Genomic DNA, 19,331 nt, shown 5'->3' with positions numbered 1-19,331 from the left:
GTTAAATTTTTACTGATTGTTTCAATTTTCAAAATTTATTCTGTCAGGCATAATAAAGAACTAATAGACACTTATTCCCTTCAAAGCAACAAAATAATATTTTACAGGAGCAAGTAAAATAAATGACACATCTTGCACACATGTTGAAAAAACAATTATTCCTCCTGGAATAATTATGTAAACAGGTTCCTTCCAAATGTAGATATCAAGAGTGGGAAGCTCAAACTTCGTCAAATTAAGTCCCTTAGCCTCAACTGAAATGCATTGTGCATAATTATTTAGGCATAAGTATGAAATGCTTTTTAACCTTCCCAGTGATCTCATAATTCCAAGTATGCCATGGAGATATTCGTTATTCTAAATTATAATTAATTTTCATAAAGAACCTACCTGAAATTGCCGTGAAAAATCAATAATAACAAATTTTACTGTTATTTCAGATTTTTTCAGGCAATCATTTTCTTTTAATATTCCAAAAAAAGTACTCATAAGTCATTCAGCAAATTAAGTGATACAGGCTGAGGGACATTTTTAGTAAAAACAGGAAAAACTGAGTTGCCTGGTAAAAACCTTACAGGGCTTCTGAGGTGACATGATACATATATAAATTGCATTTTTTAAACATTACATAGGTACTTACTCTCCTTAGAAGAGTATAGAGTTAAATTAACATGGAATAGATGCAGGTATTGACACAAAAGTTTTCCATAAGAGCAATATTGTGATTCTCTTTAATGAATGCTTTCTTGGAATTAAATCATATAATTCTGAAAATGACTCTTGATATTATTTATTGTACAATCAGTAAAGTTGTGTCAGTTAAAATCTGAAACTAGTAAGTTTCACATCAAACCCCTTTTCTTTAATAAACTACGTTGATGAAGTTCTCATCTCATATCCCACATCTTTTGCTAATAAGAGCTCATATTATATTTGCTCATGATATTCTCGCATAATTTGATATTTTTAGTCTCCATTATTTACTAGCCCTCAGTAAAATGCTCAGAATTGGGGCTGAAACAATTTTTCATGACTAATTGTAGTATAAGTAAATAACCTTTATTTTTACTGCTAATATTCTGGTCATCTTTATCTATTAAGGGCTCTATTTGGTTTAAATATCAGCTTTAACATATAACTATTATAATTATGTATCCATTGGAAAGCCATTAATCCAATATTTATTTTTTCCATTAAATTAAAATTCTCTTGTTCTGGCATATTAAGCAAAGTAAATTACAAAGGTATCATTATTTTCATTTAACCTGAGGTAACATATAAAGAGAATAACGGGATTATCTTACAATGTATTTAAATTTCATTGAAGATGGAGCAAGATCCTCAGTTCCATAGAATTTCAGGTTTTGCAGGGAGTACTCTACCGTGGTTTATCATATATTTTAAAGGTGCTGCATATAGAGATGAAGATTAAAGTTGTATCTTACAAGTTATACACCTTCTCTATGAGACTATAAATAATAGGTGATGTAGAGTGTGAATCAAGGAATGCTGCACTTGAACTTTTAATTGGAAATGGTATAATAAAATTTGAAAAGCAAATACTGCTCTTAAGACTTAACAGTAATTGAATGACCCAGCACAAAAACTAGTCCCCACTAGAACAGTCACAGATTGTGATGTAGCCTATGTTAATATGCCATTGAAATTGCTTAAGCAGGAACTCTATTACGTAGTGTCAAATGATATTTTTCTATCCTAATATCTACCTCAAGTTTTAAATATTCATTTCAATCTTAGATCATCATTACCAGCATCTAATGGTTTCTGTTGATATCATTAGGCAATTATAATGAAAGGATTCAAAGTTTCTTTAGAATACGTACTTTTATTGTATCATTATTTTTAATGAAGTTTTTTACAAGATTTTTATCTGCATGTCATTTGGCCCAAAATTTAGTATAATGCTAATTATATTTAGTATCATGGGTATCAAGTGTCATCCATCGCCAATCAAAATAGAAATGAACATTTCAATACTTTTAAGAGCTATTGAAACTATATTTTAGGAAATTTAGAAATTACGGCAAAAGAATAAATCATCAAGCTCATAAAATTGTTAAGAAAAATTTCTGACTAAGAAGCCAAGAATCTTTGGTTCTTCAGTGTGTTTAAGTGTACATAGATATGGCGTACATTGGATTAATGTTTACTCACTTTCACTGGAAAGCTTTGTATCTTGCACATGCAAGTATAACAATTGCAGGATTCAACACTGAATTAAAACTGGTTTAAGGAAATGTATTCCTCCACCAACATGAAAGCTTTACAACATTACTTATATGCTTAAAGATGTAGAATCAAATGCTAAACAATGAGGATACCTGTCTTCATTCACAAACCCCAGCCATTTTAGTCATCCTTTTTATATTATCCCATCCATTTCCAATTTTCATCAGACAATGATATAATGGTGCCTACCAAAAGGGGTATGCCAAGACATGTGGGGTTCTGAGGGAAGTAGGATAGTCAGGCCCCAATGTGAATGAACCAACTGATTTCTTCCAATAACTGAGAGCCTGCACCCTGCTATATCAAATTCTTCTCCACGAGCCCTTCTCCTGTTTACCTAGTCCTTAGACACCCATGCTCATCCACTCTACCCTGATAGCTTATGACCTGTCAAGAAATTTTCAGCCCATTCATCGTTGATTCACCCAAAAAGCCACTAATGCCTCCTTTTACTCCATTGCTATGCATTAATATAATCAACTTCAGTGTGGACTTCTTTCAATGCGAGCTACTTAGCTGCTTCAACAACTTAGGTTTCATCATTGGTTGATCATCAGATGGGGAAGCAATTACATTGTCGACTCCATTTTGCATGGAGCCAAGTGTTTTCCCCTATCCTCCAATTGATTTCATTAACACTGGTTTAAATAGGCGATCCAACAAGAAATTATGTCGTCAATAATGAAAAAAGATACAAAAAGTAGTCACTTAAAAATAACTAGAATAATCCACATCACTAACAGTTAGCAGTATGCCACATCCAACAGAGAGCATATAGTATTTGTTTAAATACCTGCATAATAAGAATTACTCTTTAGAGGGCCATTAAACTTAATTGTTGACTTGTTTAGAGAACCCACACTCACTACACACTGTTAACATAAATTTCCAAAATGTATCTTTGATAGAGGTTTGTAGTATCACACGATGAGGGATTAATGAAAACTTGCTAAGTCTACTAATAACTTATCCCTGGGGTTTCATTTCTGGGATTCATGTTCTAAAAGATCCTGGAAATATACTACAATGTCTACAATCAAAATAATAAATGTATATGACACACAATAAATGTGTTAATTACTTTGAATAGCCACAGAAGTGAAAAAAAAAGGTTTAACCCCAAAACTTCTCTTGACAAACAAAGTATAATTTAATCATTTTTTATTTTATAATTAATCAGAAGAAAAGTAGTAAAGTAAGGCAGGAAATTTCTTCATTATTGACAAAATTTCCTGAAAAAATAATGATATTGGCGGCTATTTAATCATAATGAAATCGATTGTGAGGATAAGATGACAGAATACACTGGGCAGGCCTGAAATACTGCAGAGATATAATTTTCTGCAATGAAGAGTCACGCAATTTCAATATTTATTTTTGTGAATGTGAATGTATAGCTTTTTTATGCTTAATTTATTGTCTCACATTAATTTCCTATGTGGTACCTATCCTCTGGTATAGGTGGAATTTGATGACAAAACAAAGATGATTCCAACAATTTTCTTTTATGTATTTAAATATTAGGAATGAGTTACTGTTATTGCCATATTTTTTTGAGATGCACAAAAAATGCATGATTTCCTCTTAGTTGTAGAATTGAGAATGTTATTCATAGAATATCTCAATTGACTATGGTAATAGCTTCAGTAGATGAAATAATTAAATGCTTCAGAAAACTGTACCTTACTCCATTTGGAATGCATTACACTATGCATGAACATCTCTTTGCTATGCCCAGCGGCTAATCGCATATTTAATTTGAGGCTAATTTTCAAGATAGCTGACTGACCATAACCATTTCCAGCTTGACCTAGTACTCAATTCTGAGGAAGGAGGTGATCTGTCAGATTTCATTACCAATGGAGAGTGGCACTTGTTAGGTAAGTTGACAGTTTAGCTAACTTTTTCATTAGCTACTCCTTATTAATTAACAGAGTTAAATGTATTTTTCCAAATGCCCTAGAAATAATAAGTTTCCACCTGATAAATTAAATAATAAGTAATCCCAGTTTCATCAAAATCATAAAAGTTCCAAGGCTTTCATTTTGTTCTCGACTAATAAAATGCCAAGAATCAAAACAAGTTAATGAAAACTTGTTATCTTTAAAAATATATAGGCACAATAACATCACCACTTGAAAGTATGAATTATGCAACAAATTTAACAGACATCTCATTGAAACTTTAACCTTTTCCAGTCATTGCTTCCAACTTAACCAGCATTCAGAATAATTAAGTTCAAAAAACCAAAATTCTCCACTATAGTGTAAAATTAGTCATCAATTATTTTCCCAGACTCCTTGTAAAAATAATAACTATTTCATATAGCCTTGGTCATTAATCCAAAAATCCTTTAATAAGTGAGGGTAAAACTCTCTTTGTACTAAGCATGTGAAATCCCCTTGGTCTGGTTAATGTGGGCTATTTCCTTTAGCTGGCCCATGCACTGCAGTTTCTCAGAATTATTCACTATCCACAAGCTTTGTAGCTTGTATTTAGTAGGTAGTAGGTTTTGAAATATGACCCAATGGTCAGCAGCTAGTAATCTGTAGGTGCCCTATAAACAGTTAGGACACCTGGTATTATATATGTGATTACAAACAATGCTAATGTGTATATATGTGCATATTCAGTACCAATAGCTATTTCACCTTTTGGGTGGCCATGAGATTCTCAGTGGTAACAGTTGCTCAGAGTAAAAAAGTGGAATATTTTAGATTTTTAGAATTAACCCTTGCATAATTTTATGTTACAAAAATACATCAACAATAAATTTTGAAATTATATTATCCCATGTTGCATGTTTTACTTCAACACAATATGTCCAGAGTCTAATACCATACAATATCGTGCCAGTGTTATCATTAATATTGTGTCACTGTTAACAATTATATTTTGTCAGTTTTAACAGTTAAGTTCTAGAATTTATAAAAGCACTGCCAATCTTCTAGGCTTCGACTAACATAGAACTAAGAAACATGCACTATAATAAACCTCTTTTTTAAAGCCACATACTTTCCACCTCCTCTTATTATGTCCAAAATGACCATCTTTTTCTTTCATCCTCTTATCCAAGATTCTCTTCTCTACCACAGTCTTCAACACTCAATTGCCTCAATCTACTCTGCGTCCACTGATTTAGCTTTATATATTAATTGTCTTCAATGAGTTGAGATTGAGACTACATAGTCACTTTTACTACCTAATCCCTTAGCATTATATTGAAGAAAAATACAAGCACCCGTGCCCTAGGTGGAGGAATACCCACCTAGGTGAGACTTAAACCTGCGACCTCTAGGTTGGCAGGCAAGGAAATTACCCTGCCCCCTATGGGGCCAGCAAATTTCTTCCAACAATCTCCTCTCTTCCCCTACCATGCCTAGTACTTCTTCATTTTTCCCTCTTTTTGTCTATTTTGGGGGCATGATAGTCCAGTAGATAGAGCACTGGGCTACTGATCCGAGGAAACAGCTTTAATTCCCAGTATTACCTACAGGCACCCTAAGCTTCACCCAACCTGAGGGCTTTTTCAAGTAAGAGATCTCCATGAGAAACCGTAGGTGGCACTGGCAAAGGAACTCCCCTCAATACCTTAATAAGGTCTCAAATCAAATCTCGCCCTCTTCCCTCAATAAGCAAGTTTAAGATCACACTAAACTATGCTCCAGATCAAAATTTTCACCAATCTTGACGTCTTTACAAAGCTCTATCATCAATGACTCACTAACAAGTATGAACTACAGCATTAACGGCAGAAATTTTTCCAAAAAAAATTATATTTCTGCTCCAAGCGAACATAAGAATTCTTGACATCCCTTTTACTCTCTGTGTTCCACTACAATACCTTACAAATGATTTAAGTGCATGTAAACAAAATTCACCCCTGCTTATTTGAACTCAGGTTATTCTCCACTACCATCACATTGCATTTCTCTCTCTTCCTATTATTTCATGTTTTCTCTTTGAGATTGTGGATTAAAAAAGGTATTGGAGGTTACTCAGAAGAGGGAGATGAATGTGGACTTTTTCATACTTGATTACATGACAATTTGTTTATACAATATATCTAGACAATGGTTCCATAGTCACAGTTTTAATGTTTTGATGCAATGAAAGAGAATAAGGAATGTCATCTTTAAGGTACATTCATAGAAAAATAATTCACTAGGTATCTCATCCCTTGATCAAAATAATCTAGTTCCACATTTGTCTCAATATTTCTTCCCCTCCCTAAAATTTTATCAAGTCCAACCATAATCCTTACTCACCTAAACATAGAAATGCAAATGAACTCAGCAGTTGATCCACTAATAACACCCATGTTAAAAATCTCTCGTTTTTAATTACGGTAAATTCTTCGGAACTAACAATACTTGATAACACAGAATAAGGATGAAATAATGCCATCACACTACATATCAATGCATTTATTTAGGATATTTGATTAGTCAAAATATGACAAAGCAAAAATTCTTTTGAAGCATTGAGAAACTGTTAACCTAAACCTAGCTGTACTAAAACAATTACTGTATGATATGCCTGGATCCTTTATGATAGTGATGAAATACATAATAATTACTTCAGATACAAATTTTCTGCATATAGGCATATTAAAAAAGGAAAATTGAAAAACTTCTCTGCTTTCCAGAATACCTGAGTGATTAAACTTTAATAATAGGCATTATGTTTATCATAACACCAAACAAACCATTTTTGGTTTAAATTAATTATGTCTATATGTCTGATAAATCCTGAGAAATGAACTCACAGGGCTTAAAATTTGAATATTTTCCATTTGGTAACCAGATAATCATTTGATCTATGGTATTACAATTCAATCTCATTCCTTTTTTTCAATCCACCATAAATATTACTTCCTCAGCAATCTACATGAATATTGGCTTTTGAGGATGCAGATGTAATGTTATGAGCTATTTATGCAATAATAGAAACATGCAAACCTAACTTGCTTTGTCAAAAGTTCCTAAATAAATGTTTGGATTGTCATTAAAGAGCAAATAAATAAAATTAGATCTATTTAGTTAGGTTGTCATCATATCAAAATTTCTTACCAAAATTCAATTTACATTGTTTAAATTCAATTCAATCCTGGATTACTTTCAGGGAGTTTTTGGCCTTTAAAAATATTTGTGGCCCCTATCATATTTGTCACACTGACCTTCTATTCTTACACAATATTAAAAAGTCAACCATTCTTATTAAAATTCATTATACTTTATTCAGCTATCTCAACATGAATTTTTGTATACTGCCTTGAAAATATATATGAATATATATGTGTATATATATATATATATATATATATATATATATATATATATATATATATATATATATATATATATATATATATATCCTCAATTTTCTTGTTAACCATCTTAGTAATATTTTAAATTTCCTTCATTTGATAATTGGTAAATATTAAAGAAAAGTACATCACTTTGGAACAAATAACTATCAATTGGTTGGATAATAAAATACAGAATAGTTTGACCTGATGTTGACTTCTTGTTCAGGTGATGTTGTGACAGCAAAAAATGTAATTCATTCATTCAATTATCCCTACAAATGGTTGTTATAAATTTAAAAAAACCATAACAAATACAATTAATGTGGAAACGATTGATTGCATAAATAATATGCCCTTCACATATGATTTTTCAGGTATGCCAGGAAAGAAAAACACAATAACCTACCAATGCTGCCCAGAGCCCTATGTGGATGTTACCTTCACAATTCAAATCCGCCGAAGGACCCTTTATTACTTCTTCAACCTCATCGTCCCCTGTGTCCTCATCTCATCAATGGCACTGCTTGGGTTCACTCTTCCACCGGATTCTGGTGAAAAGCTGACCCTAGGTACGACAACCACATCTATCTACTGAACGACTTCATTTCCCTGGGGTGAAGTCACCTCAGTGGAGAGACTCACCAGGTCAGAAGAAATGAGGCATCATCATTTAGTGTCAGGAGTGGACCATGACTATGAGGACCTTTCATTTACATATCCCCAATAACATATTCCACGGGGTATCCGAAAAGTCTTCCACACACGGGTCTCCCTCCATATGTTATTCCAACATGTTCATCAACGTCATCCATCCGTATGATTCAAAAAATTAAATATTTAGCATTGACTAAATTATTGTAAAGGAAGGGGATGGACCGAAGGAGTATAAAAGATTGATACATTAATATCTACATTAGTTAACAGGGTTTTCTGCGGATTAAAGATCAGGAAACCAGCTGGGTGCCAAATATCTCAGCAAATTCACATTCACAGATTACCAAAGTACCCAAAGACACAAAACCTTTCTCAAAAGTTGTATTATTTCAGGCATTGGGCTACACATATGATAAAATAATAATCTCTCTCATTCATTGTCACATTCATCTCATTAATTCAATTCACTCATCTATTAACCATGGCAAATGTCCTGGTTAAAAAGAAAATTCATTTCAATCATCTGTCCCATGCATATTTTCAGATCAGATCCATTTTCACACAATTGTTAATTACAATGAAAACGGAAAATTACCTAGATTTCCAAGGAATTAATATGTATTCTTTGACTTTCATTTTTTGCAACATCGTGAAAATTTGCATAAATACATTAAATTATAGGTAAAATATGCATAAATTAAGAGGTCATTGAAGGGGAAAAAACATCGAGCCTTATCTTACTCACATGAACCATCAGCAAAAGGAGTTGAGCCAAGAAATGGAAATGACTTATCACCCTTTTCTTCATAGCAATCAGTCCGATGTTGATTTTAAATTAACAATTCTCCTGAATGGCAAAATTTCTAATACATATGTATCAAGTAGGAATGCTGTGAAAAATAGTTGATATGCCTATTTCTTTTAATAGGAATATCCTTAAACATCCACATAGCTCCTTAATATTTCATAACTACATAATATATAATCAAATACAATACTCATTATTTAGAAGAAATAAAGTCAATAAATACTTATGCCAGTCGGCTGCTTAAAAGAGACAAGAGGTACAGTTGAGATCTCTCAAAATCACTGAGTATTAAAAAATTGTCCATGCATTTACATTTTTGGACATTCCCTAGGCATTGAAACAAAAAGATAACATATGCTTTGAAAAAGAGGATAAAATAAGTTACCAACTTACTTTCTGAAATATCCTGAAAAGTTTCCTACATTAGATATGCAGGTGCTCACCCATATTTTTTATATAAGTTTTATAGACTCATTTTTTATCATGGAATTATCAAGAAATATAAATTATAATGTGTTTCTGAGATTCCAATATTTTGAACATTGCTTTCAAAAGTAGCTTTATTCTTCTGTTCTAATAAACAGAGTTCAACTCAGTCAAGAGAAAACTGATGATAGAGTTCTTAATCTGAAAAACAATGAATTGAAATACAACTGTCGCCACTTAGGCTGGTAAACTTATTCGTAGTAGGGACAATATCTCCCAAATGACAGGATAATTAACAAAAATATAGCTATGTAATCAAAAGTTAATTGAAGAATAAAGATTTTTTCCAAAATAATTGCATATCAGGAAAAATTATGTCCTCTCAAGCTTCCTGCTTGAAAAAATAAAATAAAAAAATCATCAATCATGTTTCATGCTCATGAATCTGCAGAGATTTAGTTAATAAGTTACTGCCCAGATAGAAAATTGAATACCTAATTTAAGTATCATTAATTAGTAAACTTATTCATCAATCAGGGCTTAATGAAAAATCAGGATCAGGAGCACAAAAAATAACAATGATGATTCTGTAATTGTAACTAGCAAGATTAGCTAACTTTTCTGGGACCATGAAGAAATATTAGAAATAAAAGTTTAATACATGTACATGAGGCATCATTTAACTTCCTAATGTTTATGAGCAAATTATAGATAAAATGAAAATGATTTAAAAAGTGAAACCAATAAATGATAGCTATGTACAGTTAATACATTATAATTGCTAGGAACCTTAACATCAGGTAGGAATGATCTCCTCTACCAGTAATGCAATGGTATAGGAATTTCTTGAGGCTAAAAAAATTGTAAATAGAATATCATTTTTCATTTGAACTTCTATATCTTTCAATGAATTAATGCATCGAATTATGAGGGTAATGAGACATTCATGATACGTGGAAGCCAAATATAAATTGTGCAGCTAAGTATTGTAAATTCAATTAATGCTACATAAGTAGATATCATACACAAGATATAAAAAAATGAGCTAATCAAGAGGGCTTTGCCAATTTTCAGTCTCCTTAGGATTATTCACATAGTCACAATTGGGATGAATAAAATATTGTTAAACTTTCACTGCCGGATATTATGCTACAGTTCTAAATCACTCACAATTTCCTGGAACAAGGATTATGGCAGAATAGACTTGATTTTAGATTTGGAACAAACAGGCAACAGACAAATTATGAAAATCACAGGCAAACTTTTCTAAAACAATTATGGCATCATTATTTTTATTTTCATCCTATACTAGTCTCTTAAACCACTGTAGTACCCTCTGAAAAATTGTTTCTTTACATATCCCATTCTCACTCACTTCTAAACTGTCATTCAATTAATTAAATCATTTTTCGTACTGCCTGTTGGTTTGAACGGCAGTTTAACTATAACTTATTGCCTTTGCTATGGGAAAGAAAATCACAACTATTATAAAAAATTCATACTCAGCAATATACTTATCAGTTGCTAGCATTCAGCTCACTTTTGTTTGGAGGAATAAATCAGTCTGATACTTTCAAAAGATATTGATATAATTTTCAGCAATCTTTCTCCTTTTTTGATTTCATCGCATTCTGATCCAGGGAGTTGCTTCAGCAATAAAAGATTAAAACTAATACAATTTTCAGCAAGCCCTTCAATTTTTTTTTACAATGTTTTCCATCTAAAAAAAATGATCATTTAGTCATTAATATAATAGATAACTATTATTCTAATTTTTAAAAATGGTAACAGTTTCCGTATTTTGTTAACTTTTAGCATTATTAAATCAGTTTAGCATCAAAAATATTTTTGCTTTCAAAAGGCATTTCAAATGAATCTATCAAGAATATTTAATAAATTAAAAAAATCCTCAATTGTATAAATAAATTTTATTCAAAAATGATCGCTTGCTAGCTTAAATTAAAGATACTGTTAAGCTCTTTGGTTCAACAAAAACATTAAGTATATTTCAATGTGGTTGTAACATTTATCAACAAATTTTTGGATAGCTTGTATTTCCACTTTTACTTAAAACTATATTTTAAAATGGACAATATGCTAATATAATTTTGATTTTTGAGTCCTTTGTTCACTATTAAGAAAAATTTTCACACAATTTCAAACACGCAAGTATTACCATACTTGTATTATATCATAGTGGTTTTCCCGGATTGAATATAATTAGGTCTTTCAATCTTGCAAGGGACTTATTTATTAGAGTAAAAATTTTAAAAAAAACCCCATTTCAACGAAAACATTCAAGGTTTACAATGGGCTGCTGATATTTTTCTGCTTCATAAGGGCGCATTATTATTGGTTATCTTCATGACAGCAGCTTTTCATTAATGACTGAGAGGATTCTGTTTCATTTTTCTTGATTTTCACCAAAGTTATTTTAATTTGGGATATGTTTTCACTGTGTTTCTGTGAGTCTTACAAAATTAAGAATTCAATTCATCACTAAATATCAACTCTGAAATCTGATTCCAGGAGTCACCATACTTCTTTCGTTGACTGTATTTCTCAACTTAGTAGCTGAAAAGATGCCCTCAACCTCCGATGCTGTACCACTGATAGGTATGACCTCTGACCTCTGACCTCGGATCTCTGAACGAAGGCAAGGTCACTCTGATACTTGGAGGGCTCGTTATAGGCATCATGCTCATTTTTGCAAGTTCTACAATCATTCTCATATCCACTTCTCCAAAGCCAATGAATTATTATTTTCAGCAGTTCCATGGTTTACACTATTGACTACTATGTAATCCCATACATGAAGTATTTCACATTTTTCAATGTTTTACCATACTACCCCAACAAGAAGCAGCTGATATTGACATTATATGGACTTCAGTATGAAGACATTGTTCTTGAAAGACAACAATGATCATTGTGCAACTTTAATGAATGTTACAGACCAATATTTATGTGCATTTTTGAGTATTCCTTCTGTGTTCCATCCCACCAAACCTTTCTTCCAAACATATTCACCAACAGCATCCACCCAGCCAATAGCTCCGCTGCTATATGTTGTGCTAAGCGTGTGACAATATGTGAGCCTTCAATTAGATATAGATGCAGCCGTTTGTAGCCCCTACCCCTTTCATCCCAGCATTTCAAAGGGTTTGTGTCTACTGGTGGCATTGGCATTATTAAAATTACCCTCATTCCCCTGCCTCATGGGCTATCCTTATTGCCTAATACCACCAAATAGACATCCTATAACCCCATTTCTTGTGTCTGCTATGCAGAAGTGGATGTGCTTTGACTGTTGTCCTAGGCAAATTATTTGATTTAATGGAGAAGGGAATGTAGTAGCAATGAACCAATAGAATTTCTTTGCAATTCATGTTATCTATATGCTCATATTGTGACCAAATTTTGCACAAAAATGATTAAAAATTATCTTGTTTTAAAAAATGACAGAAATACAAACAGTAAATACTGGTATTTCACTGAAAACAGCAGTCATTGCTCTTTATCCACCTTCTTAAGTTACCCTGTGACTGTCATTAACTGTCTTACCGTGTCCTTGAGTCTCATGAAAGTATAGTGTTTAATCATGCTCACTGATAAGAAATATAAATGTTTTCAGCCTAGTTTATTATATGGGATGAATCATTATGTAGTAAATTTATCTGATTAGATATAGATTAATTGTGGGCAGAGAATATCACTTCAATGGAATAGAATCAAATCAGTAGATACACATACTGAAATATTTTAACCGCCATAATTCACTTGGCTAGGAAATCTATCGCAAATTCCACAGAAACCATCAGTCATATTATATATATACCAAGAATACATCTCATTTATCAAAATTTTGTAATTTAAAAAATAATACATCAGAGACTTAAATTGTCAACTCTTCATGGTTTCACTATTTTTCTTCTATATCAGATTTTTCATTTCGAACTTAAAGTTACCTCTTAACAAAACTTGTTATCTACTAAATTTTCTGCTTCCATTATTCTATCATCTTTCACATTATTTATATTCAGGATTGATAGTTAGAAACTGACTTTTTAAATAAACAAACATTTATATGTGATCTTCCCTGTCAATCTAAAAACGGGACCCCGCATGAAGCGATTATCAAGAATATCAAGTCGATACAATCTTTTACATGGCCTACGTTATGAAAACTGTATTTCCAAAAAAAAATATTTATGATATCTAAAATATATGAGTAATTCTTTGATTTCCATTTTTTGATATTACAACGATAGTGCCAAAATGTGCGCATAGCATGCTGTGCCATTTACAAGGACTAAGGGATACTAAACGCCTTGTTCTATTTCAGGAGTGACCATCTTGCTCTCGTTGACTGTCTTCCTGAACCTCGTGGCCGAGACCCTCCCCCAAGTCTCCGATGCCATCCCCCTGTTAGGTAGCTCGGGTTCACTCTCGCCTCTGTGTCCGTACAGCCATAATTCTGTGCGTGCGTGTGAGTGTGTGAGGGTGTTTGTCTCTGCGTGCCTGGAAGTGTGGCCATATACATGTTTGCATATGTCGTAAATTTTTGGAGCCTTTTCTTGGTTTTAGAGCTGGTGGTGATAACTGTGTGTGACAGTTGTTTGCTTCGTGATACTTGGATAGTTGGAGGAGGGGGATTTGATGCAAACTTCCATATTCAGCTAGTACCACGGTCATTTTTCGCCGTTTACATCACATCAGTAAGGCGATAACCACACAAAAAGTAAAAAAATAACCCTTGTCCTACTTTCGTTGTTGGTCCATATTAAACCTGTTGAGTAATGTCCCTAACTCTCCTCGAACCCATTATTCCATTCTTTGGATGGTTCTATTCACGGCGTGGAATGAATTTTGGCCTTAATCCCTCGGGCCTCGGTTGATTTAATTTTTCGGTGCACTCGGCAGTGGAATGTAAACAGTAAGAGAAGAGCCAGTCTTTGGCCATTTCTCGCACTGCCATTCGTTGAAGAGTGTCTCTTACATTCCAGGTGTCACTATCCTGCTGTCTCTAACAGTATTCTCCCTTCTTGTGGCCGACGTATTGCCCCAGACTTCCGATGCTGTCCCCCTTATAGGTTAGATCGGTTTTCATAATCCTGTTTCGGTTGTATTGAAGTACCGCTGCATGAGTTGATGCTCACCATATCCATAATTAAGTTTTTAACTAGGAATCTATAAAACAACTATCAATTCCTGTAATTTAAATTTTAACCCCTTTGTATAATTTTTGCAAATGCAACAATTTTAAAGCCCCAATAATCATTATAGTTTCTGATGTATGCATAATAAGAAGCTCATAAAAAATGGTAGCTTGGGCCGTTTTTTTTCCTACACCACATTACAGCAATTGGTTATAAATTACATCAAATGTATCGACACATAGTTCTGTAGGTCCCAATCACTTTCAGTAGAACATAGGAATGAGACTCTGCTTGTGTTCTGACTTTTGATGGTGAAATATGCTTATAGTGACGCTTTCACCTTCTACCCAGCATGGCTTCATCAACCTTTAGCATTCCCAATGTAAGAACGGCACCTAAATTTGCTTATGCCTATGTTACACCTTCCTACTCTTTCTTTCATTCCAAACCTTTAATACATTCCTAAAAATCCTTGCTAATGTGAACTTCAGACCAGTATTCTAATAACCATGTTAAAGGCAATATATCCATGATATGTTATTCTTACCCTGCCTACTTTTTATTTAATCAAAAGAATGTTTCACTCATACTGAAGCTGCTACCATTTTAATGTACGCCTTGCTCCTGTATACATAGCCCCCTTTTTTAAACATTTGTCTCCAAAGCTATCTTTTACTGCCTTTTGATATTCCTGGCTCTTGTGCCTGCTGCTGTCATGATCCCATGGATATGTATGTGCCAAGGAAGTAGATTGCCTCTTAACCAGTTTAATTGCCTAATGTTTTCTCCACTCTTGATTAGTGTGAGGAAAGCAACCAATTTCAAAGAAATTGCTCAATGGAGACCCTTTTCTGCTATCTTGCCTCTAATCTGTAGCCCTATTTTGTTTCATTTTCTACCACCAAAACCCTAAACCCACTATTAAATATATCTGGTATTTTCCCATCACGATTCCTCTGAATGAACGACTAACTAACTTGATTTCAGATTTCTTACTTTCTTGATCATGAGAACTGTTATTAACCAAAAGATGTAAAGCCACCCTCCACCTCCAAGTATCAACTGACTCTGTCCCATTCACAAAAAGGCGTACTTTTTATATATTTAGTTAATGTTCTATTTTTCATTATTATTATTGTTTGTTATTATGGATTCGTTTCCTCCTCACCAATTTCATATTGAAAGGGCAATTTCCTAAGCATGTAAATACCAAGAAATGCAACGATATGAAAATTAAATTATATAAAATCTAAACACTCCTGTTATAAAGCAAAAGAACAAAACACTTTGTTCCTAAAATCTATTTTGTCGTGCATTCAGTGCGAAGTTCACGCAAGGAGCAGAACGTCACCTAACAGCAGGACTTATAAACAACCATCTCTCTAATCCCCTGGAATGCCTTTGGAGTTTGGTAAGCACCTGAAGGTAAATTAACGTCAGAAATAAATCCCATTTCTTAAATCCTGTCACAAAAAAATAAAGAGTCCTTTGCAGCTATTTGAACTGAATGAAAACCAGTGCAACTAAAGTGAAGCTCCTCGTACTCAATGTTAATTTCATTTTGCTTATTCCTTTAAAATAAAATTCCTTACCAAAAGTTAACCATCCTAACATAGATGGCTGATGAGCATTTAGCATCGTGGACTCTACATAATTTTTATCATTAAAAGGGCAAGCAGAGTGACCCAGTGGCATGCATGTCAAATGGCTAAAGTAGAAAATCAATGAATAAATTATTAACTCTCAAACCTACGTATCCTTGAGAACCTCAATGAAAACAGAAGATGGTCTGCCATCAAATTATTAAATAATTATAAATTTTAGCATTAAAGCAGAACTTGACCTCCAAGTTAAACATAATGCTTTTTGTTTAATAAACTCTGCTTTTAATTCTGGTATGCTTACATTCAAATTAACAGATTTTCTGCTTACTAAGTGTTGGTATTCAAACACGTTTCAGTAGATTTTTGCACCTATTTTAAATTTAAATTTATTTTGAGGAGGCTACGACACATTTTAGTCCTAGTTATTTGTAAATTAGTTATTTTATGTATTATTATATCTATTATATAAATTATCATCTTTCAAAGGGAATTAAAAAATTGAATATTTAAGATAGTTTTTAATATGATAATTTAACTGCTTATGGGGAAAGTATTACAATTGTTTGTATCTGATTTGCGTGAATATTAAAATTTATTGTTAAGTGGGCTATCAAATACTAGCAAAAGTTTTTTCATTTTCCTAACTTGTTACATTATCAGAGCAAATATTACTTTTTTTATACTTCTTAAAGTAAAAGTTCTTTGGCCATTACTCATTGAAGTAGGGGTGGAACCATTCATGTCTTCATCAATGGTGAATTCCAGGAACATACTTCAACTGCATCATGTTCATGGTGGCATCTTCGGTGGTGCTTACAGTAGTCGTCTTGAACTATCATCACCGAACAGCTGATATACATGAGATGCCACATTGGGTGAGTAATATGGAGGCAGAGGGTGAGTGACTCTATTCAATTCTTTAGGCTCTTGCATTCAGGAAAAGGAAATTATCACTACTGAATTACCCATGCCAAATGAACTAATAATACTCTTCTTACTTCAGTAGTTTCACATCATTTATTTTCTCTTACATGCTTTGAAGCATATGAGAATGGAGTAACATTAATAACTTCAGTTTCCACTCTAATGATTTTAACATTCTGAATTGTATGCTCTCTCTCTCCCTTGTTTTCATGTATAGTTGATAAACAGACTGCTGCAGTACTGTGGAGCCTGATCCAGTAATTAAACATGGAGAGAAAGATCACAATAGTGGAATAAGACAAAATCCTCATAATCCCTTTACACATTTGTTCAATGATATTTTAATGTTCAAGAAATACCTTAGCTAAGACTGTCAATCATTTTCCCTCATTTATACCCCAATTCAATCTAAAAGAAATACCATATTTTCTGGCCCATAAAACACTTTTTACTCCAAAATGTGCTCTAAAATCAGCCCGTATCTCATGGACCAGGAGTACATGGGTATAACTTCAACCTATAAACATAAGCCAATTTACTGGAAAAATACTTTCTATTAAGTAAGTATTTTTTAAAATTTCCAAATAAATCATAAATATTACAATGTACAGATTGCATTTCATTTCATCTCAAATATGATGCTGCTACCACAAAACTTAACATGTGTTTGGGCTACCGGAGATGTTGCCCCTCTGCTAATGCATATCTCTCTCAATAAACTCGGAGTCTACAGGCATTCAACCTTGAGCGGTATGAGGGTTTCTCAAAGGCAGAGAAAATGGTCGCTTTTAATACAAATTGTGATAATATCAAAATAATAACAGAAACTAAGTGTTGCATAAATATTTAAAATAATAATAATGTCATGGGATCTGAAGAGAGAAGATTTTCATACAGTATTGCATGTAAACTTAAAATTGTGGATTAAGCTTCAGAACATGGAAACAAGGCAGCTTAAAGGCATTTTGGCAGAGTGATGATGAGTTTCCAGGATTCTGCAATGAATTAAAATTGATATACAAATATCTGCTAGTTTAAGATATATAAAATTCAACTATCTTCAAATTCAGTGTCAACAAAATACTTTGGTCCTCTTCTGCCTGATTCAAGTTTTTTTTTTAATTCGAACCTGAAAAATCAGGGGTTGTCTAATATAGTCTATTATACTTATGCATAGTCTTATGGGCGAGGAAATATGGAAATTTTATAACCCTATCATCACCACCTTAAAATTTAAGCACAACTGGGAAATTAAACAGAAAAAGTTCATGTGTTCACATATTACCTCTTCTTTTCAAAGGCGTAATTAAAATAAAAGATCTAGCTTTATTAGATTATCATATTAGCATTTAGTTTGGTTTTAAGATTGTACAAAACTTTTCAATGTTTGCATTCACTTCGGAGCATTAAGCCACATTATAATTAGCAATACACCTATGTGAGAGTACTATTGAAAAAATTGGGATAACCTGCATCCCAGATGCAAGGCAGGTCTTACTCAGCACACAATCATACACAATCAATACAATTTAGGAGAAGGAAAGCAATCCCAAGAGTTCTTAATATATTAATCAGTTCTCTGAAAATCTTTTACTCAGAAGCTGCTCTGTGGCTCAACTCCAGTTCTTTTCATACAATTTATTTTCAGGTTACTGCTTGAAACAAATATTCTCTCCAAGAAAGGAGCCACTTACAATTCCAGTTTTTCTGCATACAATCGGATTCAAATGTTTATAATGTTCATGTTTTGCATTTATGGTTAATGCCATAACAGCATTCCTACTAAAACTTGCATCTCTAGCTTTATTATCAAATGCTACTATTTTCGATTGAAATACAAAATCTTATCTTCAAGATTATATGCAAAAAGCTATTGCACATGAAGACTTAAGTAATTAATGTAATAGATCATAAGTTTCATTCTAATCAAGTCTAGTTATGGAAAAATAATTCAAACAGTAAGAATGCTGTTAACACATTCAGGGTCACACTTAGAATATAATATTTTCCATGCTTAACTTTGCCGTGTAAGTCACTCCCTAGGACACCTCAAAGATGACCTGGTCACCAAAGAGTTTTGCAGAATTCCTCACTTGATTTGTAAGGCATCTTCTATAGATTACATTTCCTTCCTATTCATTGCTGATAGGGATGCAGCCTTATGCTTGCAATATAATGACATCAGTGTCTATATA

The 19,331-nt window shown here is 32.9% G+C and overlaps 1 protein-coding gene across 9 annotated transcripts in view; it reads left to right on the top strand.

The window, feature by feature from the left end:
* Positions 1-19,331, top strand: part of LOC139687446 (neuronal acetylcholine receptor subunit alpha-7-like) — a 72,774-nt gene that overhangs the window by 47,132 nt on the left and 6,311 nt on the right. For 2 of the 9 annotated variants that reach the window (XM_071584665.1, XM_071584673.1), the window contains exons 6-9: positions 4,055-4,130; positions 7,936-8,130; positions 14,456-14,542; positions 16,978-17,087. In XM_071584665.1, the coding sequence (XP_071440766.1) occupies positions 4,055-4,130; positions 7,936-8,130; positions 14,456-14,542; positions 16,978-17,087 (468 nt within the window). Of the gene's footprint in view, positions 1-4,054; positions 4,131-7,935; positions 8,131-11,978; positions 12,066-13,794; positions 13,882-14,455; positions 14,543-16,977; positions 17,088-19,331 lie in introns of all 9 variants that reach the window. The other 7 variants (XM_071584632.1, XM_071584640.1, XM_071584648.1 and 4 more) reach the window with 5 other exon arrangements.

Source organism: Hetaerina americana, unplaced genomic scaffold (assembly GCF_022747635.1).
Source record: "Hetaerina americana unplaced genomic scaffold, ioHetAmer1.1.p SCAF_1, whole genome shotgun sequence".
Classification (NCBI taxonomy): Eukaryota; Metazoa; Arthropoda; class Insecta; order Odonata; family Calopterygidae; genus Hetaerina; species Hetaerina americana.
Note: the sequence above shows the minus strand (reverse complement) of the source record. Positions and strands in the feature narration are given on the sequence as shown.